The 13,835-nt window shown below is 40.2% G+C and overlaps 1 protein-coding gene across 4 annotated transcripts in view; it reads left to right on the forward strand.

The window, feature by feature from the left end:
• TMEM255A (transmembrane protein 255A) overlaps positions 1-13,835 on the forward strand; it is a 370,298-nt gene that overhangs the window by 109,718 nt on the left and 246,745 nt on the right. For all 4 annotated transcript variants that reach the window (XM_044057351.1, XM_044057350.1, XM_044057348.1 and 1 more), the window contains exon 2: positions 4,051-4,193. In XM_044057351.1, coding sequence (XP_043913286.1) covers positions 4,051-4,193 — 143 coding nt within the window. The remainder of the gene's footprint in view (positions 1-4,050; positions 4,194-13,835) is intronic.

The following is a 13,835-nucleotide window of genomic DNA, read 5'->3' on the forward strand; positions in this document are numbered from 1 at the left end:
GGACCACTATATCCGGTTTTCTAGCATATATCTTTTGATCTGTTGGTATTGGGTGATCCCATGTGATATAAACTTCATCATTTTCTATGATTCTTTGTGGCTCATGTTTCCAGTGTTTTTGAGCCACTTCAGTGCCATAATGTTTGCACAATCTCCAGTGTAACAGTCTCCCCACATTATTATGCCTTTCAGTATACAGTCCCTCTGCCATTAGTGCATCGCAACCATCAACAAGGTGTGTGACAGTTTCCAATTTGGTTTTACAAACCTTACATATGTCTGTTTCTCCCACATGTTCAATGGACTTTGTAAACCAATGTGTACGTAGCCCACTATCTTGGGCTGCCAATATTAACCTTTGATTTCTTGATGTGAATTCACCTCTCCTTAAGCATTCCTGCATTCATTCTTGATCAACATGAGGCTCTTCCAGAAGTTTTCTATACTTGCAACTATATTTATGTTTTTTCCACATTTCTTGCCTTCTCATCTGGTCCTTCACCTTATATTCTTTTTTTTTTGTTTTTTAGCACATTCAGTTGCTGCCTGATTTTTATCTACTTCTGGTTTGATTTCCATTCCTGCTTGACGTCGATATGCTTCTGCTAAATTAAGCAGAGATGTCATCTTAGATTTATTCTCCTCATGTTTCAAAACTTTCACTACATTTGGATCCTGTGAGGTCAGCAGATATGTGTGGAGTCCCATGATTGCAGATTTATACATGTAATCAATTTCAAGGAGGCCCATCCCTCCTTCAGAATGGAGAATATATAATCTTGGTATACACAGATTTTTATAAATCATTTGGTGAGCATGAAGCATCCTTCTTGTTTTAATATCCAAGCTATCCAACACTTTTTGGGGGCAGTCAATCACTCCAAAACTATAAGTTAAGACAGGAAGAGCAAATTGATTTATGGCTTGGATCTTGTTCCTAGATGTCAGTGCTGTTTTCAGGATTAATTTAAGTCTTCTAAAGTACTCCTTACTGAGCTTTATTCACATTTGTTCATGTTTTATTGCTGATCCTTCATCAGTTCCAAAGTATTTATACACTCCCTCTTGCTCAAGTTCTTTTATATCACATTCTTGTCCCAAACTGATGTTTTCCTGGTGCTGCAGTTTTCCTTTTTGAAAGGATGTTTTTGCACATTTATCAAGACCAAATGACATTCCAGTATCATCTGAAAAAGTTTTGACAACCTGCAGCTGCACTTTCAGTTCCTCGTCTGATGAGCTATACGGTTTTAAATCATCGACAAAGAGAAGATGAGAAGTCATTAGACTTTGTTGTTTTCTAGGAACCAAATTGTAGCCATGGCCTAAGCTGTTAAGTAAACAGCTTAATGGATTAATGGTGAGGCAAAATATCAGCAGTGACAGAGAATCACCCTGGAATATCCCCCTTTGAATGTTTATCCCTGGGATAATAATCTGTCCTTTATCATGGCTTAATTGCAAAGTGGTTTGCCACTGTTTCATGGTTACTGTAATGTAGTCAATTAGTGTAGGTATATATATCTGTAAGGTATCTCTGTGAGTGTTTCAATTTTTGCATATGTCTGGACAGATACATGCCAAAGGGGGCATAATATTCAATGAATGGCCTAATGAGAGCTGAGTAAAGGGTGGGGGGGGCAATGAAATCCCTAGATTTAGACACAATCCCTCTGTTTATAAGCTGGGCAATATAAGAAGACTTTCTTACAACAATAGATACATGTTTGTCACAAGTAAAGTCAATGTCCAAATAAGTACACAAATCCTGAACAGCTGGGTCAACTCTTAGAGGTATATTGTCAATGTGGTAGCTCCCTGGGGTGGATGAATTCCCAAAGGATACAATAATGCATTTTCTGACATTTAGTTTCAGTCCATGATTTTGGCACCAGTTATTTTTTTGAGACCATCCTTCCTGCAAGATAGCCAAGTCATTTGGGGATTCAATGACTGCGCCTAGCTTGCAGTCATCTGCAAATGTAGCTAGATCTCTTTGGTATTGGCTTTTACTTCAGAAAAGTAGATGCTAAACAGGAAAGGTTCCAGCAGAGAACCCTGGGAGATTCCACTAATGAATGGTCTCTTTGTGGAGGTAACTTCCTGTATTTTAATTATCTGTATCCTATCTGTGAGCCATTTGGTAACTCAGTGGGTGACATAGGGGTTTATTCCCAGTTTATTTAGCTTTTCTACTTTACCTGAGTGGGAAATTGTGTCAAACGATTTGGCTAGATCGAGGTATGCAATGTGTACCATTTTGCCTTCATCCTTTACTTTGGTAATCATTTAAAAAAAAAATCCACCAGGTTGAGTAAGCATGACCTTTCCTTGATCAGTTCAAACTGAGATTGGTCCAGTATTTGGAGGTTCCCAATGCCATGATGGATTAATTCCATGATGAATCTTTCCATGGCTTTGCATATGAGGCTGGTTAGACTTATGGGTCTGTAATTGCCTGGGTCTGTGAAAGGTCCCCCTTTATGTAGGGGAATGACTGTAGCTGTTCTCCATTTGCTTGGTGCAAATCTGTATGGAGGCTGAGATTGAACACTGTTGCTAGGGATGTGGCTAAATCATGCTTCATGCTATTTAAGATGCATCTAGGTATACTGTCAGGACCAATCAATGCAGTATTTTTAAATTTTGATAGCATTTTTAGGACTTGGTCTTATGTGGAGGCGAGCAATTTTCTGGTAAATTTTGTTGGACTGGTAGAGAGGGGAGATGGGTAAAGTTAGAGCGAAATTTATCAGCTGATAGGCTTGCTACTGTTGTGACCTTAGAAGTGGAATATATTAGTAGTGGGAGTGGATAATAGCTCCTCACAACATGTCAGCATCTTACTGTTACCCTCTATGGGATGGCATGATTTCTTCTCTTCATTACATATTTATCTCTATAATGTAAATGGCTTGGGGCTGTATATTGAATGGCTTTTTCTGCTTTTTATTTTTTGCTTTCAAAATGATTCATTTTGATCTTTTTAGATTGAGTATTGTGCCAATTTTCCTTTTGTAGGACATGATGCTATAGAAGGACATTAGTAGAGCTGCATGGTGGCATTTTAGAGTCATAGTTATAGTGTGATGGGAAAAGATTAGACCTAGGTTCTACAGCAAAGTAGGATTTGGTCTGATCAACTGTGCATCATCATTAAAACCAATAAGACATTAACAAATGTATTTAAATCAAAATCGTAAGATGGATAAGATGCTAAGAACATTAGTGCTGTGTCTGAAAACCATTTAAATTAATGGATTATTTTTAAAATTATACTTCCACTGACCCATTAAAATATAAGTGAACAGTATATGTACTACTTAGCTTTTTGTATGTTTACTCCTTCTGCTGAACAACATTTGGACTTCTTTATATATACTAAACTAATTTTTGACACTGTCCTGTCATGATAACTACACATCACTTCATCATCGGTGTTAAGATTTAATAAAGCAGCATTGTGAGAAAACCAATTGAAGATGGAGAAGATGAAAATTCACAAAAGCCACACTCTCCTGTAATGCAGAATGTATTTCGTCCTCATTTTAACTGAACCTGTCATCTAATCCAAACAGTCCCGCTGATTTAAAATCTATGCATTTCACTTCTAGGTGATAACTTCCCTGTTAACCAGATGCTGGGTAATGCCGTTGAATGATATACTTGGCTTTCTCATTTGGTGTTAGTAGTAATGTTACAGTGGCACATGTAAGACTTTCACTACAAGCAGCCAGTCCATTCCACCAGTTCACTCAAATCTATAAGTCAACTTTTCTGCAAAGTCCTTAGTCTCTGCTAGGGTTTACTAACTGGACGGGTGATATAGCCTTATCCTTTGAGGACATTAGCACTGTCATCCACATCCCCCATTAACCAATAATGCCCAGTGCTAGAGATTTCTACCTAATTCTGGTCACTGTTACAGAATGAAGGGGTCAGTACTTCTCAAAGCTTAGCTGCAGTAGGCCAGACATATGTTTTACAAATATATTGATGATTCAATATATTCTTGCATAAAATGGTAAAACTGGTATTTTTATTTTTCAGGGTCTTTCAGCAGAAGGAAGAGAAATTCTGTTCTAGTCACCGTTTCACTTCTGATTGTATCCATATTAATTCTGACTGTGGGTTTGGCTGCTACAACAAGAACTCAGAATGTGACTGTTGGTGGTTATTATCCTGGGATTATTGTAAGTACAGCGTTTTTCTGAAAATATATCTAACTGAAAAATAGATAAAATGATGATGCCACAGAATGTAACATTAGATTTTTAATGTATTCCTGTGATATTGCTAGGAGCACATCTGGGATTATTTTTCTCTGTAAAACTTTGGGAGTACCCACAGTAGCCTCTCTTAACAAAAATGAAGGTTCCATCAAATTAACTGAAGAACATCACTACCCATTGAGTCAGGATGGCATAAAACAATTAAATGTTTTATTCTGCGGGAATGTGTACCAAGAAATAACACTGTATTGCTTCCATTCTCTTTCATATCTAATCCTGTTGCCCATACCTCTCAACCACTTAGCACAATAAATCTGGACAAGGCCTAACATAATGGGGTGGTGCAAAGGCCCAAAAATAGAGACAGATTTTAAATTGTGCTCTTATAAACTTAAAAAAATTGCTAAAATAACAGGCTTTGTGTCAGCTTGCATTTTCTGAAGGATATAAAGTGTGGAACTCAAATGTGTGTCATTATTTAATGATGTCAGTTCTTAGTGCTTTGCCAGAAAACCACAGATTTTATGAAGAACGGTCCAAAAATATGATCAAAAGTCTGAACATTCTGCAAAAGTCTAGACAGTCGAAAGGCATGGCATTGCCTTAAATCTTGAGTGCAAAATTACCCAGAAACAAAATGAACAAATTACAAAGTTTAAAAAAATGCAGGTATAACTTTAGAAGACTGATGCAGGACTCATGTTAAGCCCAGAAGCAGCCACAGTGTTTACTGAACATATGCTGAAGTTCTTTGATATAGCTTGTTCTACTGACGAAAATCCAATCCTGGTCCTTAACCTACCAAACTACAGCATATCTCAGATGTATTATGGCACTTGAAGGTTAAGGACCACAGCATATCGTAGGTATGTTGTGGTACGGTAGGTTAAGGACCACAGCATATCGTAGGTGTGTTGTGGCATGGTAGGTTAAGGACCACAGCATATCACAGGTCTGTTGTGGCACAGGCTAAGGACCACAACATATAGCAGGTGTGTTGTGGCACAGTAGGTTAAGGACCACAACATATCGCAGGTGAGTTGTGGCACAGTAGGTTAAGGGCCACAGCATATAGTAGGAGTGCTGTAGCATGGTAGGATAAGGACCACAGCATATCGCAGGTGTGTTGTGGCATGGTAGGTTAAGGACCACAGCATATCACGGGTGTGTTGTCGCAGGGGAGGTTAAGGACCACATCATATAGCAGGTGTGTTGTAGCATGATAAGTTAAGGACCACAGCATATCGTAGATGTGTTGTGGCAGGGTAGGTTAAGGACCACAGCATACTGCAGGTGTGTTGTGGCAGGGTAGATTAAGGACCACACCATATTGCAAGTGTGTTGCGGCACGGTAGGTTAAGGACCACAGTATATCGTAGGTGTGTTGTGGCAGGGTAGGTTAAGGACCAGAGCATATTGTAGGTGTGCTGTGGCATGGTAGGTTAAGGACCACAGCATATCATAGGTGTGTTGTGGCATGGTTGGTTAAGGACCACAGCATATCACAGGTCTGTTGTGGCACTGTAGGCTAGACAGTTGAAAGGCATAGCGTTGCCTTAAATCTTGAGTGCAAAATTACCCAGAAACAAAATGAACAAATTACAAAGTTTTAAAAAAAATGCAGGTATAACTTTAGATGCAGGTATAATTTTAGAAGATTGATGCAGGACTCATGTTAAGCCCAGAAGCAGCCACAGTGTTTACTAAACATATGCTGAAGGTCTTTGATATAGCTTAATCTACTGACCAAAATCCAATCGTGGTCTTTAACCTACCAAACTGCAGCATATCTCAGATGTATTGTGGTACTGTAGGTTAAGGACCACAGCATATCGTAGGTGTGTTGTGGCATGGTAGGTTAAGGACCACAGCATATCGCAGGTGTGTTGTGGCAGGGTAGATTAAGGACCACACCATATTGCAAGTGTGTTGCGGCACGGTAGGTTAAGGACCACAGTATATCGTAGGTGTGTTGTGGCAGGGTAGGTTAAGGACCAGAGCATATTGTAGGTGTGCTGTGGCATGGTAGGTTAAGGACCACAGCATATCATAGGTGTGTTGTGGCATGGTTGGTTAAGGACCACAGCATATCACAGGTCTGTTGTGGCACTGTAGGCTAGACAGTTGAAAGGCATAGCGTTGCCTTAAATCTTGAGTGCAAAATTACCCAGAAACAAAATGAACAAATTACAAAGTTTTAAAAAAAATGCAGGTATAACTTTAGATGCAGGTATAATTTTAGAAGATTGATGCAGGACTCATGTTAAGCCCAGAAGCAGCCACAGTGTTTACTAAACATATGCTGAAGGTCTTTGATATAGCTTAATCTACTGACCAAAATCCAGTTGTGGTCTTTAACCTACCAAACTGCAGCATATCTCAGATGTATTGTGGTACTGTAGGTTAAGGACCACAGCATATCGTAGGTGTGTTGTGGCATGGTAGGTTAAAGACCACAGCATATCGCAGGTGTGTTGTGGCAGGGTAGATTAAGGACCACACCATATTGCAAGTGTGTTGTGGCATGGTAGGTTAAGGACCAGAGCATATTGTAGGTGTGCTGTGGCATGGTAGGTTAAGGACCACAGCATATCATAGGTGTGTTGTAGCATGGTAAGTTAAGGTCCACAGCATATCGTAGATGTGTTGTGGTAGGGTAGGTTAAGGACCACAGCATATCGCAGGTGTGTTGTGGCAGGGTAGATTAAGGACCACACCATATTGCAAGTGTGTTGTGGCATGGTAGGTTAAGGACCACAGTATATCATAGGTGTATTGTGGCAGGGTAGGTTAAGGACCAGAGCATATTGTAGGTGTGCTGTGGCATGGTAGGTTAAGGACTACAGCATATCATAGGTGTGTTGTGGCATGGTCGGTTAAGGACCACAGCATATCACAGGTCTGTTGTGGCATGGTAGACTAAGGACCACAGCGTATAGAAGGTGTGTTGTGGCACAGTAGGTTAAGGACCACAGCATATAGCAGGTGTGTTGTGGCATGGTAGGTTAAGGACCACAGCATATCACAGGTGTGTTGTGACAAGGTAGGTTAAGGATCACAGCATATAGTAGGTGTGTTGTATCATGGTAAGTTAAGGACCACAGCATATCATAGATGCTTTGTTGCAGGGTAGGTTAAGGACCACAGCATATCACAGGTGTGTTGTGGCAGGGTAGATTAAGGACCACAGCATATTGCAAGTGTGTTGTGGCATGGTAGGTTAAGGACCACAGCATATTGTAGGTGTGTTGTGGCAGGGTAGGCTAAGGACCACAGCATATTGTAGGTGTGTTGTGGCATGGTAGGTTAAGGACCACAGCATATCACATGTCTGTTGTGGCATGGTAGGCTAAGGACCATAGCATATAGCAGATGTGTTGTGGCATGGTAGGTTAAGGACCACAGCATATCGCAAGTGTGTTGTGGCATGGTAGGTTAAGGACCACAGCATATTGCAGGTGTGTTGTGGCATGGTAGGTTAAGGACCACAGCATATCACAGGTCTGTTGTGGCAGGGTAAGTTAAGGACCACAGTATATAGCAGGTGCATTGTAGCATGGTAGGGTAAGGACCACAGCATATTGTAGATGAGTTGTGGCAGGGTTGGTTAAGGACCACAGCATATCGTAGGTGTGTTGTGGCACGGTAGGTTAAGGACCACAGCATATCATAGGTGTGTTGTGGCAGGGTAGGTTAAGGACCACAGCATATCGCAGTTGTGTTGTGGCATGGTAGGTTAAGGACCACAGCATATCGCAGGTGTGTTGTGGCATGATAGGTTAAGGATCACAGCATATTGTAGGTGTGTTGTGGCAGGGTAGGTTAAGGACCACAGCATATTGCAGGTGTGTTGTGGCATGGTAGGTTAAGGACAACAGCATATCGCAGGTGTGTTGTGGCATGATAGGTTAAGGGTCACAGCATATCACAGGTGTGTTGTGGCAGGGTGGGTTAAGGACCAGAGCATATCACAGGTGTGTTATGGCATGGTAGGTTAAGGACCACAGCATATCGCAAGCGTGTTGTGGCACAGTAGGTTAAGGACCACAGGATATCACAGGTGTGTTGTGGCATGGTAGGTTAAGCATACTGGCAAATGTTTAGAATAAACTGCACTTTAAAAAGAAACAGTTCTCTAAGACTGTAAATTTACTGTGGAGGAGAGCTAGGATAATTTATAAATCTATAGGAATTTTATAGTCAGTACTATCCAAAGACTGATGATTTATATTTATTCTTTGTTGACTAGGGTTGAGCACTGATCTGACTGGACCATTTTCAGGTTTTCCTGGGAAAGTGCAAGTAATATGACTGCCAAAGTAAAGATAAAAACACAGTATTAGATGTTGGTAAACATATTAAGCTTTGGCAAACACAATTAAACTTTCATAACCACAAAAGAGTATTAACAAAACTGAAGATGTGGTGTAATGTAACGTCCTTGTTAATACAAGTAACCATGTAGATATCAAAACTTTGTGCAGTTATAGTATGCACAACAATGTGTATTGTACATGATCACATTTGGTATTGCATTTGATGTAGTTTTCAATTTGTTTTTCACTTTGCTCTTAGCTCCGTGCTGGGAGTCTCTTGAGGCAATCGTTGGTCATCCTTAAATGCACTCATATCAGTTAATAAGATGTGAAATTTAATAATGTAATTCATCAGTCACTGCTGTAGACCAGGAATTTTTCTGGAGTTTAATAACCAGGACATGCACATATTCTACACTCATTGCACTAAGTGGAAGCCACATTAAGTTAAATGAATAAATACAGTTACTGATGCCTTTTGGTAAGTTTCCATCCAATAAAATAATGCTGTTATATACCTAATGTCTAAGTTTTATGAAGCAGTATTGAAACATGGTATTTTTATGTCCCTTTTCCCCTGCATACCTACTGATCATCAGCCCCCCCGTCCTTCTGTTGATCATGAGCAGATTTATTTCCCCTCCCCAGCGTGAAGAGGGTAGCCAGCTAGAGGGAGGCCATCACTCCGGTAGCCATGGAGTTATTTAATCCCCTATCTCCATCTCCTGATGCAAGCTGTGGGGTTTTATTTTTAACTTTAGGTTCTAAATTATCTTCTAATGGCATCACCATGAAGGCCTACAGTGCTCTCCTCATACATGTTTAAGTTCCCACCTACACAAGCCCAAAGGACTTCCATCAAATTTTACTTTTAAATAAAAGATCGTATTGCAGGATAACCAATCATGCATCTGACTGAATGTATTTATTCTTGTTATTGTATTTAATTAAAAATATAAAATTGACAGAGGAAGAAAGCACAGAGACCTAATGAGATCTATGTTTCTAGGACTAAAGCCAAATTCCTAAAAGGCTAACAACAGGTTAATCTTGCTAGCATACCTTATAGTTTTCTGTTTTCTTTGTTCTGACCCGGACTTTAGGACTGGTGGCTTATGACAGGTCCAGAAAACTGATCTGTCTCAACTGGAGGCTCTTGTACTGGTTAAAGCTGAGCCAAGTTATATCTGTTCTGCTAAAAAATGAAACCATTGAATTAAAATGCGTCTTCCTCAGATTTACATTTATTCTTTTGTAGTGTGAAGATGTTTTGTGTTAGTCTTTCCATCAACAAATGTTAGCACTTTTGTCATTTTTGTCATTCCTTTTTCTTCTTCTTTTTTTTTGTTAAATATTAATATGACATTGGTCAAAGCTATAGCTAGGATATGGTAAAAGGGGCAGCTGACCTTGGTGCATGATGTTGGGGAAGTATTTTGTACTGTCAAACAGGTGCTGATTAAGACAGGGTTGTCATCAAATGATAGCTGAGAATCGTCTAAGCAGACATGATTAATATTGTAGCTTCTTAACTGACTTAAAAGACAGACAAGATTGTGTGTGTGTGTGTGTGTGTGTGTGTGTGTGTGTGTGTGTGTGTGTGTGTGTGTGTGTGTGTGTGTGTGTGCACTCATGTATGATGTTAGTAACTTTAGTTGTTGTTGTTTGTCTTTTCGGCTTTTTCCGGTTAAGGGTCGCCACAGCGGAACTCCGGTCCGCTAATGATTGGCAGTAGATTTTTATGGTGCCGAGTTGCCAGCCCGACGCCCAACCTTCAGCGAAGGCATGCCCATTCACGCATGTCTTTTGGAGGCCACTTGACCGCGGGGAGGACATGCAGACTCCACACAGAAAGCACTCCAGCTGAGAATCGAACAGGAGAACCTATTGCTGTGCGGCAACACCGCTACCACTGTACCACCACGGCTTAATATGTTAGTAACTTTAGTAAAGAGCTAATATAATTCTTTACTACAGTTCCTACTAAAGATAGGAAAATGTTTCCATGTGGAAACATAGTAGCTCTTTGCCTAGTGTCGGAAGACTTTTTTTTCCTACCATTTTTTTGTTTTGTTTATTTATTTTGCTCCTCAGGGGCACCAACTCGGGAGCACTAATTACCCCAGCTATGTCATCAGTGTACTTCCTACCTTCCTAGTATTTGTAACTTATTGAATTACCTGGTGTATTATGTTTTGAACTGTTTTTTTTTCAGAAGAGCTTATACCAAACACAAGTCAGTTATAAAGTGGCATACCTCTACATGTGGAGAATGCTGTCATGATTCAGCTGTCTGGATTTAATTCAAGTTGAGCTATTCAGACTTCAAGTATGGTTTACTCAGTGCTCTACCACCATTTAATTTCATGATGTTTTCTATTGTAGGCATCATATATGTGTGCATCCGCCTTTCCACTGCATTATATGCTGACTGCGTTTCTATTTGTATACAAACTTCAACAAGCAGTTTTGGCTTTGTAGACATTACTAAAGGTGATGCCCATGGAAAATAAAAGTATAGTTGTGCTAACTAAAATTACCATAGCAGTAGATGTTTGAATGATCACTGCTGCAGCAGTCTAAGCTATAGGAATTATACCCTGCAAGGATATAACAGCTGGCCCTGCTTTCAAAGCTTCAAGGAACCTTCTATGCATCCAAAACCATTAGTCAGCTCAAGCTGATCTGACGAAAAAGACAGGTTTGGTTGCCAAGCCCTTCAGAGCAAGGGAGGCTGAGCACTGAAAGGACAAGGCTAGGAATAACAAAAATTAAAAGTCCACACCCTGGCATAAAGAACACAGCAAAAAAACAGGGATGGTGAAGGGAGGGAGGGCTGCTGCAGCAAAAACAATTCCAACAGCTACCCTTATGGTAAGTTTACTTACACAACTCTGCTGTGCTCTTCATACTGATCACTGCTGCATGAGCTTAAGTGATACAGGTATATTACCATAAGTTTTACATTTTGATAGGTAGAAGAGAAGATTCCAGGAGCCCCTTGAGGATGGTCCAAGCAAAGCCTAATCTAGACCTGGAGAAGGAATCAAGCTTACAGTGTTTTGTAAAAGTATATACAGAGGACAGACTTTCTGCTTCTAGAATACTTATAGAATCTAAATCTGTCCAAAAAGCCACAGATGAAGCCATTGCCCTGGCAGAGTGGTGCTTGACCCTGCCTGGAATAGGTTTATTGTGGTGAACATGACAAAAGGTAATAGCCTTAGACAATCACTTGGAAATAGTCTGCTTTGACATAGGTTGTCCATTTTTCTTACCTTCACAAGAAATGAATACCATCCAAAGATCTGAAAGATTTAGTTCTGTTAAGATAGCATGAGTTGTCTGTGGACAACAAAGGTATGGAGCATCTTTTCTCCCTCACTTTTAGGTTAGGAAAGAAAATGACGAAATGAATAGTTTGGCTGAAAGTAAACTCAGATAGCACTTTAGGCATAAAGGAAGTTCTCAAAGAAACCCTGTTTCTGCGGAAAATACAGTAGGGTTGACTCACTAACTCAAACTTGCAACTCAGATACCTCTAGCACAAAATTAAAATCACTAGGAAGGTCACTATTGTTCTTGGAGGCCTTTTATGCAAAACCCATTTCAAAAACATTTTGATATGAGGTGCATCGAAAGAGGAGGAACCATGAGCAGACATACTAAAATGGCTGATAAATGAACTGTGATGGGAGATTAAGAAAGGCCATAAGATAATAACTCACTCCCCCAAAAACAAACAAAAAAAAAAAAAAACAAAGAACAGCTAGCCCTGAATGGGTGTTGGCTATGTTGTTGACACCATCTAGAAAACCTTTGCCATTTGCTAATATATGATTTTCTAGTAACAGGCTTTCTTGCCTCTATTAGTACCTGTTGAACATACATCCTCAATAAACAAGTGCCTAAAGAGAATTAATATGGTATCATCCAGGCATTCCGTTGAAGTTGATTGGAGTCAGGCTGTATCAAACATCCTTGTTCTTGTGTGAGTAGATCCACTCTGTGAAGAAGCTTGTACTAATTGCCCCTGGCCATTTCTAAAAGAAGGGAGAACTTGGCCACAAGGGAGTCACCACAGTGATCTTAGGGGATTCCTTTTGAATCTTCAGAAGTACCCTGTATATCAGTGAAAAGGGTGGAAAAGTATACAGGAAAGATCAAGAAAAGGCATCTGTCTTCCAAGCCTTCCTGCCTGGAGTCCTGGAGTCCAGAATTTTGGCAGCTGATTGCTCAGAGAAAAAGCAAATGGGTCTAAGTGAGTAACTTCCCACAGATGGATCAAATCTTGTAAGACCCTTGATCTAGTTTCCATTCATGAGAATCTGTCCTTGTCCTGTTCAGCTTGTCTGCCACTCAGCTTTGCTCTGACAGAAAGTAGGATGCCTGTAGAGTGAGATTGTGCTGTGAAGCTATATCCTATGCTAACAATGGCTAGTCTACAAAGGGGTACCCTGTCTCCCTCTTGCTTGCTGATGTACCACATGACTGTATTATTGTGTGTATCAACTTGAAGAGGTACTGGGAATCAAAGATGAATCAGATAGTCGAGTGTCTTGATCAAGGCAAGCACCTCCTTGATATTTATGTGATTGCGTTCTGTCCTTGGTTTCCCAAAGCCCCTGCATTTTTATCCCTCATGATAGGGATACCTCTTTTCCTGAAGTACCTGTGGTGACTGACTGCTTTGGAGCAGGGAGGGAGAAGGGGAAACCTGGATTTAATGGTATCTGTAGTCTTCCCCAAAAGATTTCTGTGACAAACCGCAACAAATGAATTTTTTGAAAAGATAAAGGGTATTAATACAAGGACAAAAGAGATTTCAGATGTCACTGTATCTTTCTCATGTGCAGGCCTGCCAGGGGTAACATGAGAATCATATATGCCATGAGACCTAAAATCTGGTGGTATTCCTTCACAGTGACAGAAGTCTCTGTGGAAAACCTTAGAAATAGATCTAGGTAAAGATCTATTTTTCCTGAGGAAAAAAACTCTGAACTGAGATGTCTAGTTGACATCCCAGGAATACAGTCCTGTGTGAAGGAGTCAAAAAAAGACTTTTGAATGTTCTCTTGGAATTCAGCTTGTGTAAGACATTTCTTACCCAAGTGAGAGATTCTTGACACTTTGAAAAAGGCCAATGCAGTGGTAAGCAAGTCATGTAAATGTGGAAAAATGTGGATGCCCTGTAGCCTGCAATAAGCTATAACTGGAGCTAGACACTTTGTAAACACTTTTGGTGCAGTGGATAGTCCAAAAGGTAAAGCAGAGAACTGATAATGTG

This window comes from Protopterus annectens, chromosome 15.part0 (assembly GCF_019279795.1).
Source record: "Protopterus annectens isolate FY-2018-M chromosome 15.part0, PAN1.0, whole genome shotgun sequence".
Taxonomy (NCBI): domain Eukaryota; kingdom Metazoa; phylum Chordata; order Ceratodontiformes; family Protopteridae; genus Protopterus; species Protopterus annectens.